A 23,255-nucleotide genomic window follows, 5' to 3' on the forward strand; every position below is an offset into this window, starting at 1 on the left:
TGCTGGGATTACAGGCTTGAGCCACTGCGCCCGGCCCAAAGCAAAATTATTCTATGACAAATTAAAGCAAAACAAAGATGAAGAATCCAAAAGCTGGAGAATTTAATGTCAGCAAAGGATGGTTTGATAATTTTAAAAACAGATTTGGCTTAAAAATTGTCAAACACAGGAGAAGCAGCTTCTGCCAACAAAGCAGCACCACAAGCATTTCCAGATGCCATTAAGAATCTCATTGAGGAAAAATGGGTATCTTCCTGAACAGATTTTTAATGCAGATAGAATTGTCCTATTCTGGAAGAAAGAAATGCCACAAAAGACACTTATTAGGAAGAGAAACAAATCCCAGGATTTAAGTCAGGAAAGGATAGGCTAACTTTACTGTTTTGTACAAATGCAGTTGGGTTTATAATCAGGACTTCCTTTATCTATAGAGCTGTTAACTCCCAAGCCTTGAAGGGAAACTATAAACACCAGCTGGTAGTCTTTTGGTTGTATAGCAAGAAAGCCTGGATGAGAGAATGCCTTTTCTGGATTGGTTCCATCGATGCTTTGTCCCTGAAATCAGGAAGTACGTTGCTAGTAAGGGACTGCATTTTAAAGTTCTTTTGATATTAGACAATGCCTCCAGCTACCCAGAACCCCATGAGTTCAACACTGAAGACGTATGAATGGTCTACTTGCCCTCTAAGACAATGTATCTAATTCAGCCTCTAGACTGTATCATAAGGAGGACCTTTAAAGCTCATTACACATGGTACTGTATGGAAAGGTTGTCCATGCTATAGAAGAGAACTCCAGCGGAGAGAATGTCATGAAAGTCTGGAATTACACCACTGAAAATGCTATCATTGTTATAGAAAAAGCCACGAAGCCTGAAACATAAAATTCTACTGGAGAAAACGGTGTCTAAATGTTGTACATGATCTTATGACACAACCAGTCAGGGAAATCACAAAAGAGACTGTGGATACGGCAAAACAAAACAAAAAAGGTGAAGGGACAAGGGTCCCAAGATACAGATCGTGGAGAGATTCAAGAGGTGACAGACACCAAATCAGAGGAATTAACAGAAGATAACTTGATGGTGATGAGTGCCTCCAAACCAGTGCTAGACTATAGGAAGAAGATGGAGAAGAAGCAGTGCCAGAAAACAAATTGACATTAGACAAGCTGGCAGAATGGTTCGGATTATTCAAGACTGCTTTTGACTTCTTTTATGGCATGGACACTTCTATGATATGGGTACTGACACTGAAGCAAATGGAAGAAGGATTGGTGCCTTATAGAAACGTTTTTAGATAAATGAAAAGCAAAAAGCCAGGCAGAAATTACAGTGTGCTTTCACAAAATTACACCCAGCGTGCTGGCCTTTCCTCCTTCCCCTTTTACCTCTTCCACGTCTGTCTCTGTCACCCCCGAGACAGCAAGACCAACCCCTCCTCTTCTTCCTCCTCAGCCTACTTAACATGAAGATGATAAGGGTGAAGACCTTTATGATGATCCACTTGCACTTAATGAATAGTAGATATATTTTCTCTTCCGTATTATCTTAATAACATTTGCTTTTCTCTAGTTTCTTTATTGTAATAATATAGTATACAATACATATAACATGTGAAATATGTGTTAATTGACTGTTTATGTTATTGGTAATGCTTTCAGCCAAGACTAGGCTATTAGTAGTTGCATTTTGGGGGAGTCAAAATTTAACCATGGATTTTCAACTGTGCAACGGTTTGGCACCACTCACCTCTGTGTAGTTCAAGGGTCAATTGTATATAAAAATTGTGTGGTGGGTTAAAACTCCTAAAATCCATTAAAGATAAGCAAATGTAATCGTGACAGGCAGAGTGTTAAGATTTTGTTCAAGGGTTATAGATTGGTGGAAAAATAATCTATATGTAATAATTTTTAAGCAGAGAGGCATAAAATGGATTATTTTAAAATTTAATTGATAATCAAATTTAAAACCCCTGATTGATCCAAGCTTAACACCTATAATACAGATAGTTTTCAAGAGTCTCATTTATATATAAATAAGTTAAATATTTTTATATGTAATATATATAAATTGAAGTCTTGAAAATTGTATTATGAATATAAACATATATACAAATGATACTCTCTTGAAAATGATCTGTATATTTATCTCTTGCAAAAATATATAAAGAACACTATTTCTCAAGCTCTGATCCACAGAGTACCTCAAAATTACCAGAAATGCCTATTAAAATTCAGTTTTCTGGGGGCCATTCTGCTCCTAATGAATCAAAATTTGGGGTCAAAGCCCAGGAAACTACATTTTTAATGGCAACTGCATGTGAGTCTGATGTAAAATTTAATAATTTCTGATATTATATCAGTTCAAGGGTCAACTGTATATAAAAACTGATAGACTTTGAGACAGGCAGATCAAAAAGAGGACTATGAACATGGTAGGAAGACAGAAGTTACCTACTGGAGGAGAACAATTAGTTTTAATGATATTGGTACAAGAAAGTAATTCTGACATTTTAATATTTTTTAGACCATACATGCTTTAATATGTATTTCTCTGGTTAAATAAGCTTTTATGCTGTCATAAATGATAATATGAAGTTATGTTTCCAAATGGGTTCAGTTTCCTTTGCTTATTTAAAATATTTTGTGTTTTATTTATTGACAAAAATAACAAAAACAAATCTATTTTGTAAAACAAAAACACGTCTATATGAAATTGAAGAGGACTAAACTTGCATATATGAAAGAGAGGTAAATCCTCACAAAGATAGAAATTAGATAATTTAAATTTATGAGTTTTATTATACCTTGAATTTTAATGAAATTTTTGGGTTATTAATTTTTCCAGATTTAAGAAATTTTATGTAGTAGTCAAAAATAACAATCTACAATTATAAACCTAATCTGTTATCATTTTTTGTTTTAGAAAAGTTCTATGACTGTGGGAAAATGGGGGAAATGCTCCCTCGGAAAGCCGATTTTGCCAAATGTCGAATTCCTAGCTCTTCTGTGAAAGAAAGCGCTCCTTAAACACAGCATTATCCTTCCCTGAGCAACATGAATGCCTTTGTCCAACACAGTGTACTGAGCAATATGTGAAAATTATCTGCAAGAATAACCTCCCAAGGCATGAAAACTTAGCAAATGCATTACACAGGGAGGTCACAGCAGGGAAGTGTCTTAAGATCCCCCCAGCATTGATTTCTGAGTCTGCAGTATAATTCTTTCCGGTTGTTCTAGTTCTCTTACCAAATGATAGTCACAACCTTTAATATCTTTACTATTTTATTTTGAAAGACCAATGTTTAACAGTAATTTATTGAATGATTTAAATGTGAGGAAGAAAACTCTTAGACATGTTTTGAGAATTTTTTATTATTTTTTATTTTTATTTTTTATTATACTTTAAGTTTTAGGGTACATGTGCATAGCGTGCAGGTTTGTTACCCATATGTATACTTGTGCCATGTTGGTGTGCTGCACCCATCAACTCGTCAGCACCCATCAATTCATCATTTATATCAGGTATAACTCCCAATGCAATCCCTCCCCCCTCCCCAAGATAGGCCCCAGTGTGTGATGTTCCCCTTCCCGAGTCCAGGTGATCTCATTGTTCAGTTCCCACCTATGTATGAGTGAGAACATGCGGTGTTTGGTTTTCTGTTCTTGTGATAGTTTGCTAAGAATGATGGTTTCCAGCTGCATCCATGTCCCTACAAAGGATGCAAACTCATCCTTTTTTATGGCTGCATAGTATTCCATGGTGTATATGTGCCACATTTTCTTAATCCAGTCTGTCACAGATGGACATTTGGGTTGATTCCAAGTCTTTGCTATTGTGAATAGTGCCGCAGTAAACATACGTGTGCATGTGTCTTTATAGCAGCATGATTTATAATCCTTTGGGTATATACCCAGTAGTGGGATGGCTGGGTCATATGGTACATCTAGTTCTAGATCCTTGAGGAATTGCCATACTGTTTTCCATAATGGTTGAACTAGTTTACAATCCCACCAACAGTGTAAAAGTGTTCCTATTTCTCCACATCCTCTCCAACACCTGTTGTTTCCTGACTTTTTAATGATTGCCATTCTAACTGGTGTGAGATGGTATCTCATTGTGGTTTTGATTTGCATTTCTCTGATGGCCAGTGATGATGAGCATTTTTTAAGATAAGAAATTTGTATGGGCCAACTTTTCATTTGTTTGTTATTATGCATTGTATATTTGATTACATTTTTTTAGTTGTATCTAATCCTTTTATTCACTATGTATCACTACTTTCATATATTTATTTATTTAGTTTATCTTAAGTACTCAAAAAGTATAGAAGTTGTGTTGTAAATTTGAGTATGCTTTCACTTACCCAAATTCCATTCCCATTCCCAGCAGTAACAGTTGTTACTCATTTAATGAGATTATGTCTGGTCTTTTTCTTTGCAAATACAAATACATAAGAGCATACACAATTTTTTTAAACAACAAATTGGATCCACTGAAACTTTTATTTAACTTTATAATATGAACATTTACCATATAAGGTTATAAGACAGAATATAAAATCTATCTCATTTCATTTATAGCATAGCTATAAATCAATCTAATCTCTCTTATTAATGTTATATGTATATATGTATTTTTCTGCCTACTTAGGCAATATTTTCCCTGAGGGATATATCCCTATAAGTGTGACTACTGGTTTAAAATATAGACTATGGTTTATTCCTGAATTTAAGTAGAAATGTCTAGTGTTTCACCAAGTCTGATGTTTAAAATGGGTTTCTGATTGATTCAGACTTTGGTTTCAAATATTAGTTCTATTCCTAGATTATTGGGAGTTTTCACAAATATTGCATGATAAATTTTTAATAATGAATTTTTGATATATTTTGAGATGTTTTTGTGTGTTTTTCTTCTAAATTGTTAATGTGGCAATGTCATTAGTGTAGTATATTATACAGATATATTTCTTTATATTAGACATTTCTTGCATGCTGAGACAAACCCTACTTAGCCATGCTCTGCTTGTGTTCTGACACACTGCTATATTTATCTTAGTAGCCTTATAGTAAGTCCATTTGCATTTATTTTAACAAACTACATCAGCTTGTAGATTTCTTTTTTAGGTGTGATTATTGACAATATTAATGGCTTCATAATTTGAATTTAGATGATCATCCTTTTAATGCCTTGGAGGAATTTAAATTACATAGAAACTATCTGGTCCTTAGATTTTAGACAATATTTCTGTGGTAGACAAAATATGACAACTCCCTCCTCTCCCCGAAGATAGCCATATTTGAATCCCTGGAAACTGTTACTTTCCACAGCAAAGGGATTTTGCATATGTGATTAAAGTTAATGACCTTGAGATGGAAATTTTATTCCAGATTATCTAAGGAGGCCCAATCTTATCATGAGTAATTGAAAGTGGAAAAATACAGAACAGGAATGGGGCAAAAAGATGTGACTGGAGAAGGAACTGATCCATTTGAAGACAGAGAAAATGAAGGATAGATTCCTTGGGGCTGTAAACCAAGGAATGTAGTCACCCCTGGAAGCTGGAAATGGACCTCAGTTTACAACCAGTAAGAAAATGGCTACCTTGGTCCTACAGCTGCAAGAAACAGAATTCTCCCATTAACCTGAATGCACAGGAAGCAGATTCTTCCTGAGAGACTCCGGAAAGGAGTGCAGCATTGATGACTCTTGGAATTTAGCCCTGTGAAACCCATGCTGGATTTCTGACCCACAGAACTGTTAAGATAATAAATTCATGTTGTTTTAATGCACTAAATATGTGGTAATTGGTTATGGATCAATAGAATACAAATTTAAATTTTTTACTTTAATCAATGCTTATTTGTCTGTCAATTTTTTGATTATTTTTATAAGAAAATGAGATTTACATTATATAAACATAAAATTCACAATAGGCTGTATTATACAATAACTAGTATAGAGATTTAGATGGAATAGCATACGTATTTCAAAAATATGAGGTTATAAATAAGAGATATAGAAGATATTAGATTAGATACAATTTTAAATACCTAGTTATTTTTATCATATAAATTAACTAAGTTTAAAAATTCACTTATTAGTGTGTTTTCTTTATCAAACTAATTTCATTTTTTATTTGGTGGGGATGGTTAATAGTGCTTTAAAATATTTTGGTATGATTACCTCTATTATATATAAAATTTCAAAAAAATAGTAAAATTTTCAGGTTTCTCTTGAAAAGATTTAACTTCTATTTCGATTCAGCACCAAGTTAAAGTTTTTAAAGTTAAATGGGGTCTTTGAAAAATTCACTTTTAGTTTTTTCCTTGATGAGAAATTGACTATAATTTGTTTTGAGTTATGTAGTAACCAAAAAATGTACCTGAAGAATGTGGTAGGTACTTTTCAGGCTTTCAGAGGATCAGAGCCCATTTTAGAACAACTCTAGTATTATTTTGGAACTTTCTCTTTCAAAATGGAATTGATTTTAAGTTTTACATATGTCTATACATACATGCTTGTTTGTTTTTTAACACATCCATGTATTTCATATGCATTTCACTTACTGATATAAAGGGGCAGGTGGTTTTTCTGGACCTTTTGGGCTCTGGTGGCTACATGACTTTCCCACCACGTGACAGGGGTGCCAGATCTCTTAATCTTTTCCCTTCCTCTCCAGATAGTCTTCCTCCTTGTCTGAGTTTTCAGGTTTGTTATTTGCTAAGAATTTGTGATTTTTGTCTTGTCCTGGAAAAGGATGCTTTTGCAACAGTAACATTGTTCAGACTATTTTATTGGTTTATAAAAATGTAGAAATGCCTTTAGGTGTGGAAAAGAAATGCCAATTACTGGAGTAGCCTTGAAAATGGCCTCCAAATGGCTTTTCTTTCCTATGATATCTTTGTTCTCTTTTTTTGTAGCCTGTAAGGTGAAACTCGTGACACTTTCTGCTTTATTATAAACATGAGTAGCCTATAATCATTGACTAAAGTATTTTCTACTTAAATTGTTTATCTTTGGGTAACTTGGGTCCAGTCCCAAGTGGGCCATTGTCTAGAGGCTAGGGTGAATAAGTTGATCCAACATCCTTAGATTTTTTTTTTCCCTTGAAGATTAATGACAGCATAATGTGGGAATAGAAAACTGGTCATTTCCTTATCAAGGGTTTATTGCAAGTACTTGTATATTGGTTTCTTTTAGGTCTGGCAACTGCGATTGTAAGTTACTTCTCCCTATAGTTACCTTACCACAGAATAATCTGTTGTAAATCATTCATAATGGCCTGCCAGTTACTGTGGAAAAAAAAAAATTGAAAAACATTGCAGGGTTCAACTATATATAAATATAAATATATTTAATACTCTTGGTCATCTTTTTCTGAACAGCGATGAATTATTTAAAATATTTAAAAAGCAAAAGTCATGATAGTACTATTCTGATCAACCAAACATGAAATCAAGATCAACCAAACATGAAAAGGAAAGGTACCGAATGGGGGGGCAATGCCGACTTGTTGGCGCCCCCGAGTGGGGAACTTTAGATTGCTAGCATCATCCTACATATAACGGACATTTTTGGAAATGAAAGTAGGGAAAGGCAAGGTAGAAAGGCAAAAAGAAAAAGCCTCACAATGGACAAAGAGGAGAAAACTTAGAGACATGGAAAAAATTGACTTCAAGTATTTCACAACTTTCAAAGGTCAGGGAGGAGCTGTGAAGAGACAGTTATAAAAATTTATTCAATATTATGCCAGCACTGAGCTAGATATTTGTGAAAGCTAATTGATAGAATGTACCAACTCTATGAGATAGGTTTTATTATTTTTCCCACAAAGAAAACTGGGATTCAGAGATTTTACAGTTTAAATAACTGGCCTGGAGTGGATCCGGACATGGGCTGGCTGACTCCAGCATCTATTTTTTTAGTTGCTTCATATGACTTCTATTATGCTCTTTACTGATAACCATATTGGAATCTTTTTAGTTAATGAGAATGATACTTTCAACATGTGAATTTTTCCTTCATTGAATCTTTAAGAATGAGTAAATCACTTCTTGATATAATGAAGAAAACATGTAATATACTTCTGATATTTTGATAACTGGATGATATTAAATAGCTCTAACATTGTGTAGAAAGGTAGATAATTTGATATAAAAATACCATTAATAGTTTAGATCTTTTTAAGTGAATTGAAAATATTGCATTACTTAAAAGCAAATTTGATCTAAGATGGTCCAATTTCATAGATAAGTGAATACATTCATTACATATGGGGAGTATAATATGATATTTTGTCTTTCCTAAGTAATATTGTCATAGACACACTCCCTTCATTACAAAGTATTCTCTAGGAAATAGAAGTCAAGCCCTTTATTCTAAAGGATGTATTTCTATTCTTAACAACTTGTTTGTTGTACAGCAGTGGTTTAAATGGTTACAGAGAAGCTTCTAGAACATTTTTTGTGTCAACATTTTTTAACCACAACATTATGCAGGATTTTCTGGTTGACTTTCTGCTCTTCCTCAAACCCAAACTGAAATCACAGAAGTAGAGAAAATATGTCCACTCACTCTTACTTGTTTCTGTCTTTACTTGGACATTGTCACTGTTGCCTGAACCCAAAACCGCAGCGAAATAGAAAATAGTCTCCTTGGAAACACATTTGCTCTATAAAATAATTGTCACTAAATACTTTGCGATCAACAAACTGTTAACTTTCAAATGCTTTTGCAATTTCAATACACATATTGGGAGCCCAGGAAAATATTACCTTGGAGGATTTTATTAACTAATATAGCTCTGAATGATTTCAGTTTCCATGGTTAACTTCTCCCTCAATAAGCTGGTATTCTATGCATGCTTGTGGTATTATATTAGTTTTGCCAAGAATTCCTTAGCTACATCAGGCCTACGTTTTGTTTTTGATGTCGTATAGTTTTTATATTTTTACTTGGTATTTGTAAAAGAAGTAATAATTCTTAGCATAATTGGACATAGAAGATCTATTAGGACTTCATGGATATACATATCTATGAAACGTATGTAAATTTTTGGCCAGTTTGAGAGGATGAACAAAAAGAAAAGGATTATTTTTTTATAATCTGGAATTTCCCCAAAATAATCTTAATATCAGATATATTGAAATAATGTAAGATTTGTGGCTATGTTCTTCTACAGACCAAGTTCAGTATTAGAATGTCTCAGAAAAAAAGGGTGTCGGCCGGGCGCGGTGGCTCACGCCTGTACTCCCAGCACTTTGGGAGGCTGAGGTGGGCGGATCACGAGGTCAGGAGATGAGACCATCCTGGCGAACACAGTGAAACCCCGTCTCTACTAAAAATACAAAAAAAATTAGCCGGGCGTGGTGGCGGGCGCCTGTAGTCCCAGCTTCTAGGGAGGCTGAGGCAAGAGAATGGCGTGAACCCCGGAGGCGGAGCTTGCAGTGCACCAAGATGGCGCCACTGCACTCCAGCCTGGGCGACAGAGCGAGACTCCGTCTCAAAAAAATAATTTACAAAAAGGGTGACAAATCAACTCCAGGGAGTAAACAGTGGGGAAATGGACTCTCAAGGGCTTTGAGGAGGTGGAAGCCAAGATGCTATTCATGGAAGTATAACCGTTTTCTCCAGGGAAAAGGATGTGAACTTGCTAACACTGGGATTGTCTTCAGGATATCTGTAACTAATTCTGCTAACATCACAGACTGTGTAAGGGCACAGAGACTTGAACAGTGATGAAAACTTTAAATGATAAAAGACTAGTAAGAAATTCAGCTTCTCAGGTCTGACATTGTCATTGGTAATCTCATGTGGCCGTTAGGAATTCTCGGGGCCAACGTTATTACATTGACAGAACTGTACCAGTTTTCCAGCATAGAACAATGTATAGCCACCTTGCTTCTGAGAAGAATTTACACACGTCTTAGTTAAATTCAGAACTTGATCTCAACTTCTAGTGAATTTTCATATGTGTGTGGGTATTTGAATGGGAGGAAGTCACAGAGTGGTTTCACACCAAATTATGGTTCATTGAAATAGAGGCTCTTATTTTGAATAATGTTTATCTTAATTGACTGCATTGAGAATATGCATTTTCTGCCAAAGAAGATACAATTCATTTTATATTCGTAACTCAATGACTTTATTTTTACTTTATGTTTTAGAGTGCTTATTAGGTGTACTGTGATCGTGTTTTATATTGTTACTTTAAGGTATTTTTTATTGTTTTCATATTATTCTCTACTTATGTTTATAAAGCCTTGTATTTTCAACCAAATTGAGTCCCTTGTTGATAGTCATTGCTCACATACCATTTTTGTTCCCTGCAAAGGGTATAGTGAAATGGCAAACTGAATTGAGCTGAATAGAATCAAACTGAATTCCAATGTATGATTTAAGTTCAGATTTTAAAACTAGAACTATGTGCTTATGTCTTGCCCTGTAATTGTGATTAGCACATTGATCAATAAAGGTTGTATTTATAAACTCCAGGTGTGAAAATAAATATAATGGCAGATTCTGCCTGTAATAGAGAAGACACTTGATCTCATTGGCAATGGCAGCTCTAGCACCTGCTGTGATTTACTGAAAAGTACTGCTTTCCTTTAGAAGGCCTGCTAGTGCGGAGGGTTTTCAAAGTCATATAGATGTGACCCAATTTCCTTGTCTTTCAGTTTCAATACATATATATATAAATACAAATGTTGTTAACAATTTCAGCTAAAATGTCACCAAAATAGGTGCTAAGAAAATGGAATAAAAAGCAAAAATTGATTAGTACAATCAATGTTTTGCATGATAAGTGATCATTTTGGGTAAATACATCAAAAGGCAGAAAATATAACTGTTCTGCAAGTAATGAATATGCTAAATTTATTCTTAACTTGATAGAATTAACATTAATTTTTTCTGAATGTTGCTAGAGACATGTGCATATGGGTTCAGCCATGTGAAAGAGTGACTTGTACTTCTTTATGTCTCTTCACAAACTGTGGTCTTCATATTCTTCATGATTGCATCAGTAAGGGAGTTATTAAGAGAAAAGATTGCCATTTTTTATATGAATATTTAGGTTATTGGGTATTTCAAGGCTCAGGTTGGAGGAAATCATTTAGTTAAATTAATTTTTAACTAAGGTGGTGAGACTGAGGGCTTGTGGAAAGGAACTGTTGCGCTAAATCAGAGCTTATATCATTTAACAGATTTTCTTGCATGATTCATTACAAGTAATACAAGAATATGTTCAAATGAAACATCATTTTAATTTTATCACTTGTGTTGGGGTGCATGAACTGAGATTAATTTCCCCATAGTTTCTTTTTCAAAAAACCTTTATTTAAAGCTCTAAATATCAGTAGTAGTCATATAATACTATATCTCATAAATTGTCTTTTCCATATTAGGTTATTATAAATAGCAATATTATAATATGTATACATTTGAAAATATGTGTTATTTACCAGTTAAAATTCCAATTGTGACTGATTCTTCTTTAATGATAAAATCTTTAATTTTTTATAAGTCAAAAATCTATTTTATTTGTTTTTAGGGAATCCCAGGATTTCCAGGAAACCGAGGATTAATGGGCCAAAAGGTAAGTATTCATGAGAGTTAGCTTTGGGGCTGGATCTGCTCATTTAATGCACTGTTGTCTATGATAAAATACATTTTTACATTTGTGGTAACAGTTAATTTTTCAAATATTATATAATTTTAGAAGCTGTTGTTCTGGCTTTACAAATTTGTATATATTGTTTTGTGGTTGTTTTATGTAGATAATTTTAATTTAGATTTACATTATATGCTTCCTCCTTTACTTTGCTACTTTTCAACTTTGTTCTCTAAGATAATCATGGTATAAATTACTTCTTTATAGTTAATTTACCTAACTATGTTTTTGAATGTCTTTTTAGTACATGTATCTTGGTAAATAAGTTTTTGTTTAATTACAAACTTCTTTATTTTGCTCTTGTTTTGAAGGACAATTTTGTAGACTATACAACTCAAGGTTGACAATTCTTTTTCTCTTAGTAAATTGAAGATTTTCTTCTATGGTTTTTTGGCTTTCATTGTTAACTGTGAAAAATCTGCTGTCATTCTCATTATCATTCTTTTGTAAGTGATCTGTCTCTTCCTTTTGGATCCTTTTAAGGTATTTTATTTGTTTTTAGTGTTCTTCAAATTCACTACAATATATCTTGATATGGATATCTCTTTATTCATCTTGCTGGGAATTCAGTTTGCTTCCTGGCTCTGTGGAATTATTTCCAGTAGTTCTGGAAAGAATCAGCCATTATCTCCGTATAACCTCTGCTCCATTCTCTGTTTCTGGAATTCTGGTTAGACATTTTTTTATTTCTTCTAATTGCATACTCTATATCTCTTTTTAGCATTACCTACTATATTTCCATATTTTTGGTTGTTATACATTCTGGTTAAATGTTTTAGATATGTTTTATAGTTTACTTATTCTTTCTTTATTGTGTCTAATCTGTTAGAATGATCAATTGATATTTTTTAAAAAATTATAAACACTCATAATTTTCACTTTTAGAGTTTATAATTTTTTAAACCACAACTTTTTGTTCTTGAAGTCTCTTGTTACATTTTCAGTACTAATAGTCTTTCATGATTCTGTTTTTTTAATTTAAAAAAGTCTCATATCTAATTCTAAATTCTGTTTCTAACAATTCTAATATCTGCAGTTTATTATTCATTATTCTCATTCCTGTAGCTTGCTGTCTCTTGTTTCTATATTGTTTATCATCAGTTTATTGCTTCATCTTAATTTAGAGGCTGTCCTGTCAGCCTAACTGGGAAATGAAGACCTGCCGTCTGCTGGTAACCATGGATACCATTTCAGTCCCCTTTGAAAGTCCCGAGTCATCATAGGTATTGAAGATTCCTGCTTCCTTTCCATGGCTGGCCAGCATTCAGTTTCCCGAGAGCTGAGGATCCACCCTCAGATACTCCCACTTTACTTGGCTCCTACAATTCTGTCTCTGCCATGGGTCCTGTATAGTTCAAATCCTCATAATTACAGCCCCAACTCAAAGTATACTTCATTACAATGAAAGATCTTTGAATACATCTCCTACTTCTCGGAAGACCAACACTCTCTCACAGAGGATGTTCCTTCTAGGATTTTTATTCTGGACTTAAGAGAGTCCCTTTAGAGGACCTAGTCAACTGCAACCCCGGAAGTTGAAGTCTAATGCTGTTATTTTTTTACTCTATTTTTCTTTATTAATTTATGTTCACTATCATATTTCTTAAACTCTATGATAAATAGGAAAATTTTTCACCTGATTTTTATTTCTGTTGTTTACCTTACCAAGTCCATCTAAGCTGCTAAGTCTTCCTTTGAAAGAATGGCAAATGTCACTATAAATGTCGTAATAAAAATATTGACAGTAAATCTTCAGACTCTATGCCAAGGTCTTCAAGGTGTTAGGTTCCAATTTTTGCCTTGCCTTGCTTCTTCCTTACAGTAGTGGAAGAGAAAGCAGAAAAAGTTGAGCTGATTGATATTCAATTGTCATTCCATTGTGCTTTGGCAGAGACTTTCTTGAACTAAATCGATAATTTACAATTTACAATTTTTTTTAATATTTGATTTTTTAGGGAGAGATTGGGCCTCCAGGACAGCAAGGAAAAAAAGGAGCCCCAGGGATGCCTGTATGTTGATGTCGTTATTATCAAAGTGTTTGCAATGTTGCTACTACCTACTAGGAGTTCATATTCAAGAGTTCATAAAAATGTAGGGGATACAACAATAAAATATTTGAGGTCCATGAATTCCATTCAGTTGTATGAAAAATATTATGTCTATGTGCATTTTTCTAAAAGAGTAAAAATTTCTTCAGTTTTTCAAAAAGTTGGCCACCCAAATAAACATCAGGGACCCTAACTGTAGATAAATTAGAAAACATATAGTCTAGCTATTAATTTAAAAATACTAAGTATGGTTAAGTCTAAATCTCAGTGAATTTTATTTTAAATTACATTTACAAACATATTACACTAATGGGAAAGAATATGTACAGAAGACATAGTATGGGAAGATCCTAAAACAGAGTAATTTTCTAAATACCGTATTATATTTTCAGATCTGTATTATAATTTAGTGAATTATGAGAATGTGTAACTTGGAAATTAATTTAATATTTTTTAATAATCTTGTCTAAGTTACTCTTGAAATTCCTTTTTAAAATTGTAGGGTTTAATGGGAAGCAATGGCTCACCAGGTCAGCCTGGAACACCAGGATCTAAGGTAAATATGATAAAATTAACAAGATTGGGAACTTGTGTAATCACAGTTGCCATTTATAACTTTGATGAAAAGTTTAACTACTACCTTGATTGTATTTTAAATGTGGTTTTTATTCTATGAAAAAAATCACTTGTAAGAATTAAGTCTGCAAAAGCTCAGCATAAGAAACAGGCTAAAGTAAAGCTCATCCTGTTATGTTGGAAAGGGTCCAGAATCTTCTGCTACTCAGCCTCCTTCTCCCTTTTTGGTGTCTTGGTGTCTAGTATTGAGGAATACTAGAGCTCTATGGAACTCTGTGCCAAAACCACCAGTCTAGAGCATTTATAGTTATGAATAAGAATATCTCTTACAAGACCCATTTTACAGTCTTCTTTTTGGTATTTTTATTTAGTGGAATGTATATAATATAAAGTGCCTTGTGGTAGATTGTACTAGTACTGTGAGTAAGAGCATATTATCTTTACTTTTAGATTTTAAATAAGTAAGGCAAGCTTGACAAATATATTTAGGATATGAGGTTAGTTATTCTCAAGATAGAACTGAAACTCTTTGAATGTCATTATTTGACCATTTTCTAGGTATATATAATCCCGAGGTGAGAGAACTATTTTGTTTTCTTGGTTAACCAGAGGATCAGACAAAACACTCGGAAAACTGTTCCCAACTATTTTGCAAATAGACTCTAGGACAACCTTCCAAAAGGAAGTGATGGGATTGCTATTTTGGAAGCATTCAACCTTTGACTAGGCATTGCCTCAGGGGAATAGACCCTGGCATATAAGATAAGTAGATGACTTAATCTATTTTACTTTTAATTTCTAAAGTATTTAGAAAAGAGAGAGAGAGAGAGAGAAAAAAAAAAGACATGGGAGCCCAATAATGAGAAAAGTTAGCTGCTCTTCCATCAGTGGTAGACCCTTGTGGATCCTTGGAGTATTGTGGGCTCCAGCAACTATAGGTACACACAGAGTTGGTCTAATACACAGGATCGACTGAGCTTGCTAAGCAAAAGGTCTCCACAGTTTCTCAAGATCATTTTGTAAGAAAATACCCCTTATTAGCTGGTGCACAATGGGCTCTCTCTCATTGTCTTTTGGATTCTCTAATTCTTTTTTTGAGACGGAGTCTCGCTCTGCCGCCCAGGCTGGAGTGCAGTGGCCGGATCTCAGCTCACTGCAAGCTCCGCCTCCCGGGTTTATGCCATTCTCCTGCCTCAGCCTCCCGAGTAGCTGGGACTACAGGCGTCCGCCACGTCGCCCGGCTAGTTTTTTGTATTTTTTAGTAGAGACGGGGTTTCACAGTGTTAGCCAGGATCACGGTGGCTCAAGCCTGTAATCCCAGCACTTTGGGAGGCCGAGACGGGCGGATCACGAGGTCAGGAGATCGAGACCATCCTGGCTAACACGGTGAAACCCCGTCTCTACTAAAAAATACAAAAAACTAGCCGGGCGACGTGGCGGACGCCTGTAGTCCCAGCTACTCGGGAGGCTGAGGCAGGAGAATGGCATAAACCCGGGAGGCGGAGCTTGCAGTGAGCTGAGATCCGGCCACTGCACTCCAGCCTGGGCGACAGAGCGAGACTCCTTCTCAAAAAAAAAAAAAAAAAAAAAGCCTAAAATTTCATCAGCTTTTTTTTTTTTTAAATTATTATTAGATACACTGCACTGCTGACTCACACTGAGTTGAAGGTCAATTGTATCTGGTGGACTTTCTGTAAAAGGTTTTAGAACAATGTGTTTTTGCTGTCTGCCGCTTAAGCAGATTCTGCTGATTTGGCTGGGTAAGACAGTGAGCATTTCCAGTATCACAGTTTGTTTATTTTTACATGACTTACTCTAAAGTTGGTTTTCTGCCTCTTGTGCTTGTACAATTATTTTGTTAAAAATAGATCCAAAATGTTGCAGGTATTAAATACAATCTTTTCAGTGAAACGTTTTAATTTTTTTCATGCAGTATGTTAGGTGTTGGAAACTTTTTCTGAAAAGGGACAGAAAGTAAATATTTCAGGCTTTGAGAGCCATACAGTCTTTGTTGTAACTACTCAGTTTTGCCATTATAGTGCAAAAGTGGCCACAGGCAATACCTAATCAAATGGGTATGGGGTGTGGCTGTGTTCTGGTTAAACTTTAAGAACTTGCATTGGACTGGATTTAATCCATGGGTCATAGTTTACTGACCTCTATATTAGTTTCTTTCTGCTAGTTTTGTCAGCTTATGTTTGTGGCTTGTGCTGTCAATATGACTGATAGAAGTTCTAGGGTGAAACAAAAACGTATTCTGTAGGGCAGAGATGAGGCTGAAACTGAGGCAGATCTTTGGAAAACCTCTAATGTATATTATAATACTTAAAAATCGCTGTGGAAATATTGTTAAGTCTATTTAACTATACTATGTTTTGGTTTTAAAAAACATTATCTGCCCTTTGCTGGGTATGTATCCAAAGGAATATAAATCATTCTGTTACAAAGATACAAGCACACGTATGTTCATTGCAGCACTATTCACGATAGAAAAGGCATGGAATGAACCCAAATGCCCATCAGTGATAGACTGGAAAAAGAACCATGGAATATTATGCAGCCATAAAAAAGAGTGAGATCATGTCCTTTACAGGGACATGGATGGAGGTGGAAGCCATTATCCTCAGCAATCTAATGCAGGAACAGAAAACCAAACACCACATGTTCTCACTTAGGAGTGGGAGCTGAACAGTGAGAACACATGGACACGGGGAGTGGAATAACACACACTGGGACCTGTTAGTGGTCAGGCAGTGTTGAGAGTGGAGGAGTATCATAAAAAATAGCTAATGCATGCTGGGCTTAATACCTAGGTGATGGGTTGATAGATGCAGCAAACCACCATGGCACACATTTACCTATGTAACAAACCTGCACATCCTGCACGTGTAACCCAGAACTTTAAAAGATAATAATAATTCTCTAAATAATACTAGGATATATTAGCTTTATCAAGTCAGGTAACTTTCAACAAATCTCATGTCTGTGAGTTTCAGTTTAAACCCTTATAAAATTAGAAATTTTAAGGAATCATTATTCTGTGGTTCAATAACACTGTTATGTGCTAAATGCTTTAATTAAATCTAATATGATCTTCACGTGTTTCTTACCACGAGCAGCCTACAAAACTTTTTTAAAAGCTGCAAATGGCATTAGTTTGTCTCACTGATTAATAAACCCGAGTTGACTGTGGGTAATTATTGTGTTCCCCTTCTAGGTGTCACACCAACCTGTTTAATTATGGGCTTTTGCCAGACATTGGGTTGTGATTTCAGATATCAAAGTATTCGAAAACCAGAACTACATTTGACAATCTCTCCTTATTGGCCAGAAGACTTGTTTTCTCTTTCTCTATCCACTTTTCCTTTTCTGTGTTATATTCTTTACCCTGTCAACTTAGTCTTGTACTCCAAGTTTCTATCTGTTAGAAAGAACTGCACTGGGGCCGGGCGCGGTGGCTCAAGCCTCTAATCCCAGCACTTTGGGAGACCGAGGCGGGCAGATCACGAGGTCAGATCAAGACCATCCTGGCTAACCCGGTGAAACCACGTCTCTAGTAAAAAACACAAAAAACTAGCCGGGCGAGGTGGCGGGGTCCTATAGTCCCAGCTACTCGGGAGGCTGAGGCAGGAGAATGGCGTGAACCCGAAAGGCGGAGCTTGCAGTGAGCTGAGATCCGAGATCCGGCCACTGCACTCCAGTTTGGGCTACAGAGCGAGACTCCGTCTCAAAAAAAAAAAAAAAAAAAAAGAAAGAACTGCACTGGAATTCTGAAAAAGCACAAGCTAAATTTTTTCTGATTCACATGTCTTCAAAAAAAGCCATTGTGCATTTGAAGCTACTTTTCTTTCCTTCAGTTGCATACTGAAGATGAGTCCTACTGAGAAAGTGAAACAGGATAATGATGAGGGTCTCAGCCTGGAGGATGCTGTTAAAATACATGGCTTCCACCTGTGCAGTGTGGTGGCCACTAAAGATTTGACTCTTCTCCCTTGTACTTGATGCTACCAGCTTTAACACAGGTTTTTAGAGAGGCTTATGAATGTGTGGAACCACTTCCTTGCCTAAAAGAATTTTTCTTAATAAATAGGTCTAATGTACAGAGTCTATCAAACAACTGGACAGTTAAAAATGTAAAAATTATTTTAAATATATTTCCTTTAGTGTCTCTATCAGCTATATTATGACAGAATTGTTTTTTAAAAATGCCAGTGTTTTTGATGTGTTGACAGGGAAGCAAAGGTGAACCTGGAATTCAAGGGATGCCTGGGGCTTCTGGGCTCAAGGTAATTTTGATGCATTTGGAAATATTTTCAAAGAAATTAATGTAAATTCTTCTCATCATTTAAGAAAATTAACATTTTATATCTCTTAAGCGATACATGAAATTAAGGATTACCTTTATCATGAAATGAAATTGTCAATACAGAGTTTCATTTCTGTTTTTTAGATACTTTGTCATTGGATAATAAAGATATAAACTTTGGCTTAATTTTTCTAAAATGATAAAATTGTATGCAAACATAAACTTACTTTCTGGTCCAGAGAATAGACTTCTCTTAAACAGTTGAAAACAAGAATGTATAGTTCTCACAAATGATACTGTTCTTTGTTTGCTTATGGGAGTTTCATCTTTAATATAGAACTCAAAATGGCCTTTACAAGTTTCCTGCAAACCACATGGGCTGATATATATTTCAATGGGTATTTTAATTCACTTCCAACCTTCAAAAATCTAGAGAATTATTATATGGCTAGGGAGTAACTACAGTAAGCAAAAAGAATAAAGCCTCATTTTCTTTTAAAAAAGAGAGTGATCTTTAGTTGATGTTATAGAGTTTTGGACTAATGGTAAAACACAAAACAAAACAGAACCATGAAGCACATTCAGGATTATGTTCCATCGCTTACGAATATTGTCAATGCATTATTAATATGTGCTTGCAAATAATTTATTTAAGACTTTAAAACAAAAAACTTTATTTCAGAAAGAACAATGCCTATAGGATGATGGAGAGTGGAGAAATGGAATTAAGATAGCTCATGTAGTACACCCTGTACTGAAAAATAGCTCAAGAATTTATTACTAACAAAATAATATTCTGTATATATAAATAAATATATATAAATAATTAAATTTAACTACCAGGGTGTTCATTCCAACATTGTTTATAAAAATAAAAATTGTGAAAGCTGTAATGTTTAACACTAAGAATTTTTTTAAATAAAATATAGTTGATAAATATGAATGCTCTTCCATAATTAAAAATTATGCTATGAAAAATGATAGCATAAGAACTTCATAATATTAATATATTTAGAGGTTAAAAGATATAAAAGTATGCATATATATGAGCACATTTTAGTAACTATGTATGTTTATGAATTAGAGTTAGCAAAAAAATATATAACAAAATAAAAATATTGGGTTATAAGATTTTTAGTAATTTTTATTATTTCTATTATCATTTTGTAACAAGAAAATAAACTTTTTTAAAAGTAGCAATTTGAGAAAAAGCAGTTTCAAGGAGAAAAAGTGTTAGTAAATAGGTAAACAAAAAAGATACTTGTTTATTATTTTTACAACTTTTTAATTTAGTTTATTATTGAAATTATAAAGTATGATAAAAAATAACAAATATTTACAGAATTTTAAAATATGAAATGCTGTGAGAATTTTTCACCTGGAAAAGATAGAGAAAAATACAAGAAATTTTACTGGGATTCTAGTAAACATTTTATTCTTTACTATTTCTGTAGTAATAACTGTCAATAAATTTTTTTAACCATTCATTTTAAAATTGGGATATGTAGAGTTAAAAACAGTGGTGTTTTTCCATAAGCAGTAGATCTGTGACCTTTGTGGAATTTCTGTGTTATGTAGGGAGAACCAGGAGCAGTGGGTTCCCCAGGAGAACCAGGATACATGGGTTTACCCGGGATTCAAGGTAAAAAGGTATGCATTGGTTAAGATTTACAGTTCACTTTTAGCCAGTTACTTGCATACAAGTTTTTCTTTTGTGAAATTCTTAAAGTAAGACTTGTTATTAATATATTTTAATAAGGTACCCTATATATTCCATGTATATATAATGTGTTCAGCCCCATGCTAATAACTGTGGCATCTTTTATATACCCGCATGGGTATTGTCTCCTAGATGAAGACCTTAGAGAAGGCAAGCAGATCAGAAAATATGAATGTACAATTAAGTAATATCCTGTAAATTCAGGTTTTTTCACAATCCAGGTGAGCTAAGAATTTTTTGAGGAAAATTATCCAATGTCAGGCATTGCTATCAAAATATGCATACCCCTCTTGCCAAAACCGGATCAAATTCTGGAAGGATAAAACTTATGCCCAAAATGTTTGACCCTAAAGTTCCTGTCTGTGAAACAATTATGTTACATAGAAGTTTATTTAAAATTAATTTAAGGAGTTTAGAAATACAAGTCAAATATACTAATTTAAAGTATTTTGGCGAGGAAAGACAGCAAAACTAGGTTCTCTCTCATTTTGGTCAAGTAAGGGAACCTTGACTTGTATGTATATAAATAATAAATGCTTTTATTTGTTTGGAGGTTTTAAGCAACAATTGATGCCTGTGTGCCTAAGAAATCCAAGCTACCGCAAATACAAACATTTCAGGTTAAAAGTAAATCTATTGGTTTTTATTCTGGAAAAGACACAAACTCCATATCCATCTTCATGTCCTCTGCTATTTATTTTTCAATATCTTATTTTCTATCCCTCATGTGTTGTCTACAGAGTGCCTAGATCATACATAGTATGATCCTTGGGCTTTTTGTTCTGATAATAGGTAGGCAGCACTAGCTGAGACAGAAATGTCCCCACAGAGCAGCAATCAAGTGACTCTTAGTAAATGTTAAGTAAATCTACTATGAATATGTGTTTGGGAGGAAGAGAATTTTCTTGTTCAAAACTTGTCATTTAAAAGAAAATCTGTGTGTTTTTTTTTTGTTGAAAATGCAAAACTGTACTCTAGATAGCACGGTGAGGTATTAATAGAAAGGAAATTCAGAAACTGTGTCCAAGTTTAACTTTGGGCAGGTGCTTAACTGGCTGTTTCATTATCTATAAAAACAAGGGTATTGTATAAGTTGGTTTCTAATTACCCTTCTAGCTGATAATCTAAAAAACTTATTTTTATGGAATATAATTTTTCTTCCAAAAGCTCACTTTTGAAATATATGTTTTCTAAAATATCACTTAAATATTATGCTTTACTTTGTCATTGTTTCCTATAAACTTGTGGTTACTAATAGCTTAATGGAAGATTTTCAGTTTGATTTCATAAAACAACATTTGTCAGAATAAGTCCTCTCTGGTTAGTTTGTCGAATCTAAAACTGTGAACCATGTAGAAGTTTTCTCCTTTCTGGGAAATTAAAGATTGTGGTGAATTTTCTTTCAAATGTAGGAGCATACAAAAGTGTTCTTTTACAATATAATTTTGACATAATGTGGTTCTTCTCTCTTTCCAAATATTGTCTTAGGAGTCAACTTCTGTGTATACAGGCGCTTGTGGAATTTGCATGAGATGTTGTTTTTCTTCAGCAGAGAAAAATATATGTTTATTTGAAACTGTACAGAATATACTAGATTATGATACAGATCAAACTGCCTTTTTGTAGGGGGACAAAGGAAATCAAGGTGAAAAAGGTATTCAGGTATGTTGTTTGCTTTTTTTTAGTAGGCTAAGCAATAAAATCAGAGCTTTTAAAAAATTCTTATTTTACTTTTAAATTCCTTTGTTTCAACATTAATATAAAGTTGTTGAATCCTATTTTCTCCTTTTGCTATTGAGCTTCTCAGACAAGACCAGATCTGACTTTAAAATTCCTCACCACTTTTCTATTGTAGAAAACTTAGAAACAAAATGATTCAACAAAATAAAAACATAGATTTTATTATATACTTCTAATATGTATTTATGTACATACATACATATATATACCACATACACACACACACATATATGTATACGCACACACACACACACAGTGTTTCCAAAAATGATTAGAAATTGTTTTATGGCAAAAATTTGATAAAAAACATTTAACCCTAAATATAAAACATATTCAAATCAACATGTGAAAGGAAAAATTAAACCAGAAAATTATAAAAGGCTAAGGAAATCTAGGGTGATTTAGAGACATTTAGTTTTGGGTGTCTTAGCAGCAAAGGCAAAGAGGAGAACTATGTTACTACCTCAGGAGACAAGGGTAGTTTCTCCTCAATTAAAGTGTCTATGGAATGGGTTTTTTCATTCACTGAAGACTGACCCTTGAATAGGATGCCACTAACTTGAGTCAATGAAATAGTTATCTGGAATAAATTATATCCGATGGTCTTTCAACTTTTTAAGTTTTAGAAATATAAAACTTTTCCAACCATAAATTACCAATCAAGTGTTCAGACAGTATTTTAATGATGTTTTTAAGTTTGTAAGTCTCAGTTATAGTGTCTGAGCTTTACTATGCAGAATAAGCTGAAAATACAAAGAAAAATACTCTGAACATTTTCACAAATGTAGAATTCTGAATGCTCTAGAATTTCTGGAATTGTAAGAGAAAATTTCAGATTGAAATAGTCATAGGCAAAATTTGCTATATCCCGAGTTATAACAGTTCATATTAATGAACTTATTCTTCATAACATACATAAGATGTTTTAGAGTGGTATGACAAAATTCAGTTGTTTTTCAGACAATTTTTATTGAAGATCTTCAAGTACTATGATAATAGGCTTCCTTTAAGTTAATATTGAAGTTGGGAGTGAGGTAAATGTTAAGAAAGTGTCTGTGAGTTCTAGACCCATATATTCTAATTTCCTTCTTGGTACCGCATTTAGATGACTCATGGGTACCTCAGGTTCAATATGTCCAAAACCGAACTTGTCATCTTTCCCCATAAACCACTTCGTACTCACAGATTTC

The 23,255-nt window shown here is 34.0% G+C and overlaps 1 protein-coding gene across 1 annotated transcript in view; it reads left to right on the forward strand.

Moving 5' to 3' along the window:
* COL21A1 (collagen, type XXI, alpha 1) overlaps positions 1-23,255 on the forward strand; it is a 203,013-nt gene that overhangs the window by 170,376 nt on the left and 9,382 nt on the right. Inside the window, exons 20-25 of the mRNA XM_011960186.1 lie at positions 11,556-11,600; positions 13,631-13,684; positions 14,226-14,279; positions 18,532-18,585; positions 20,184-20,255; positions 21,952-21,987. Of these exons, the coding sequence (XP_011815576.1) occupies positions 11,556-11,600; positions 13,631-13,684; positions 14,226-14,279; positions 18,532-18,585; positions 20,184-20,255; positions 21,952-21,987 (315 nt within the window). The remainder of the gene's footprint in view (positions 1-11,555; positions 11,601-13,630; positions 13,685-14,225; positions 14,280-18,531; positions 18,586-20,183; positions 20,256-21,951; positions 21,988-23,255) is intronic.

The sequence above is a fragment of the Colobus angolensis genome, unplaced genomic scaffold (assembly GCF_000951035.1).
Source record: "Colobus angolensis palliatus isolate OR3802 unplaced genomic scaffold, Cang.pa_1.0 Scaffold51, whole genome shotgun sequence".
NCBI lineage: Eukaryota > Metazoa > Chordata > Mammalia > Primates > Cercopithecidae > Colobus > Colobus angolensis.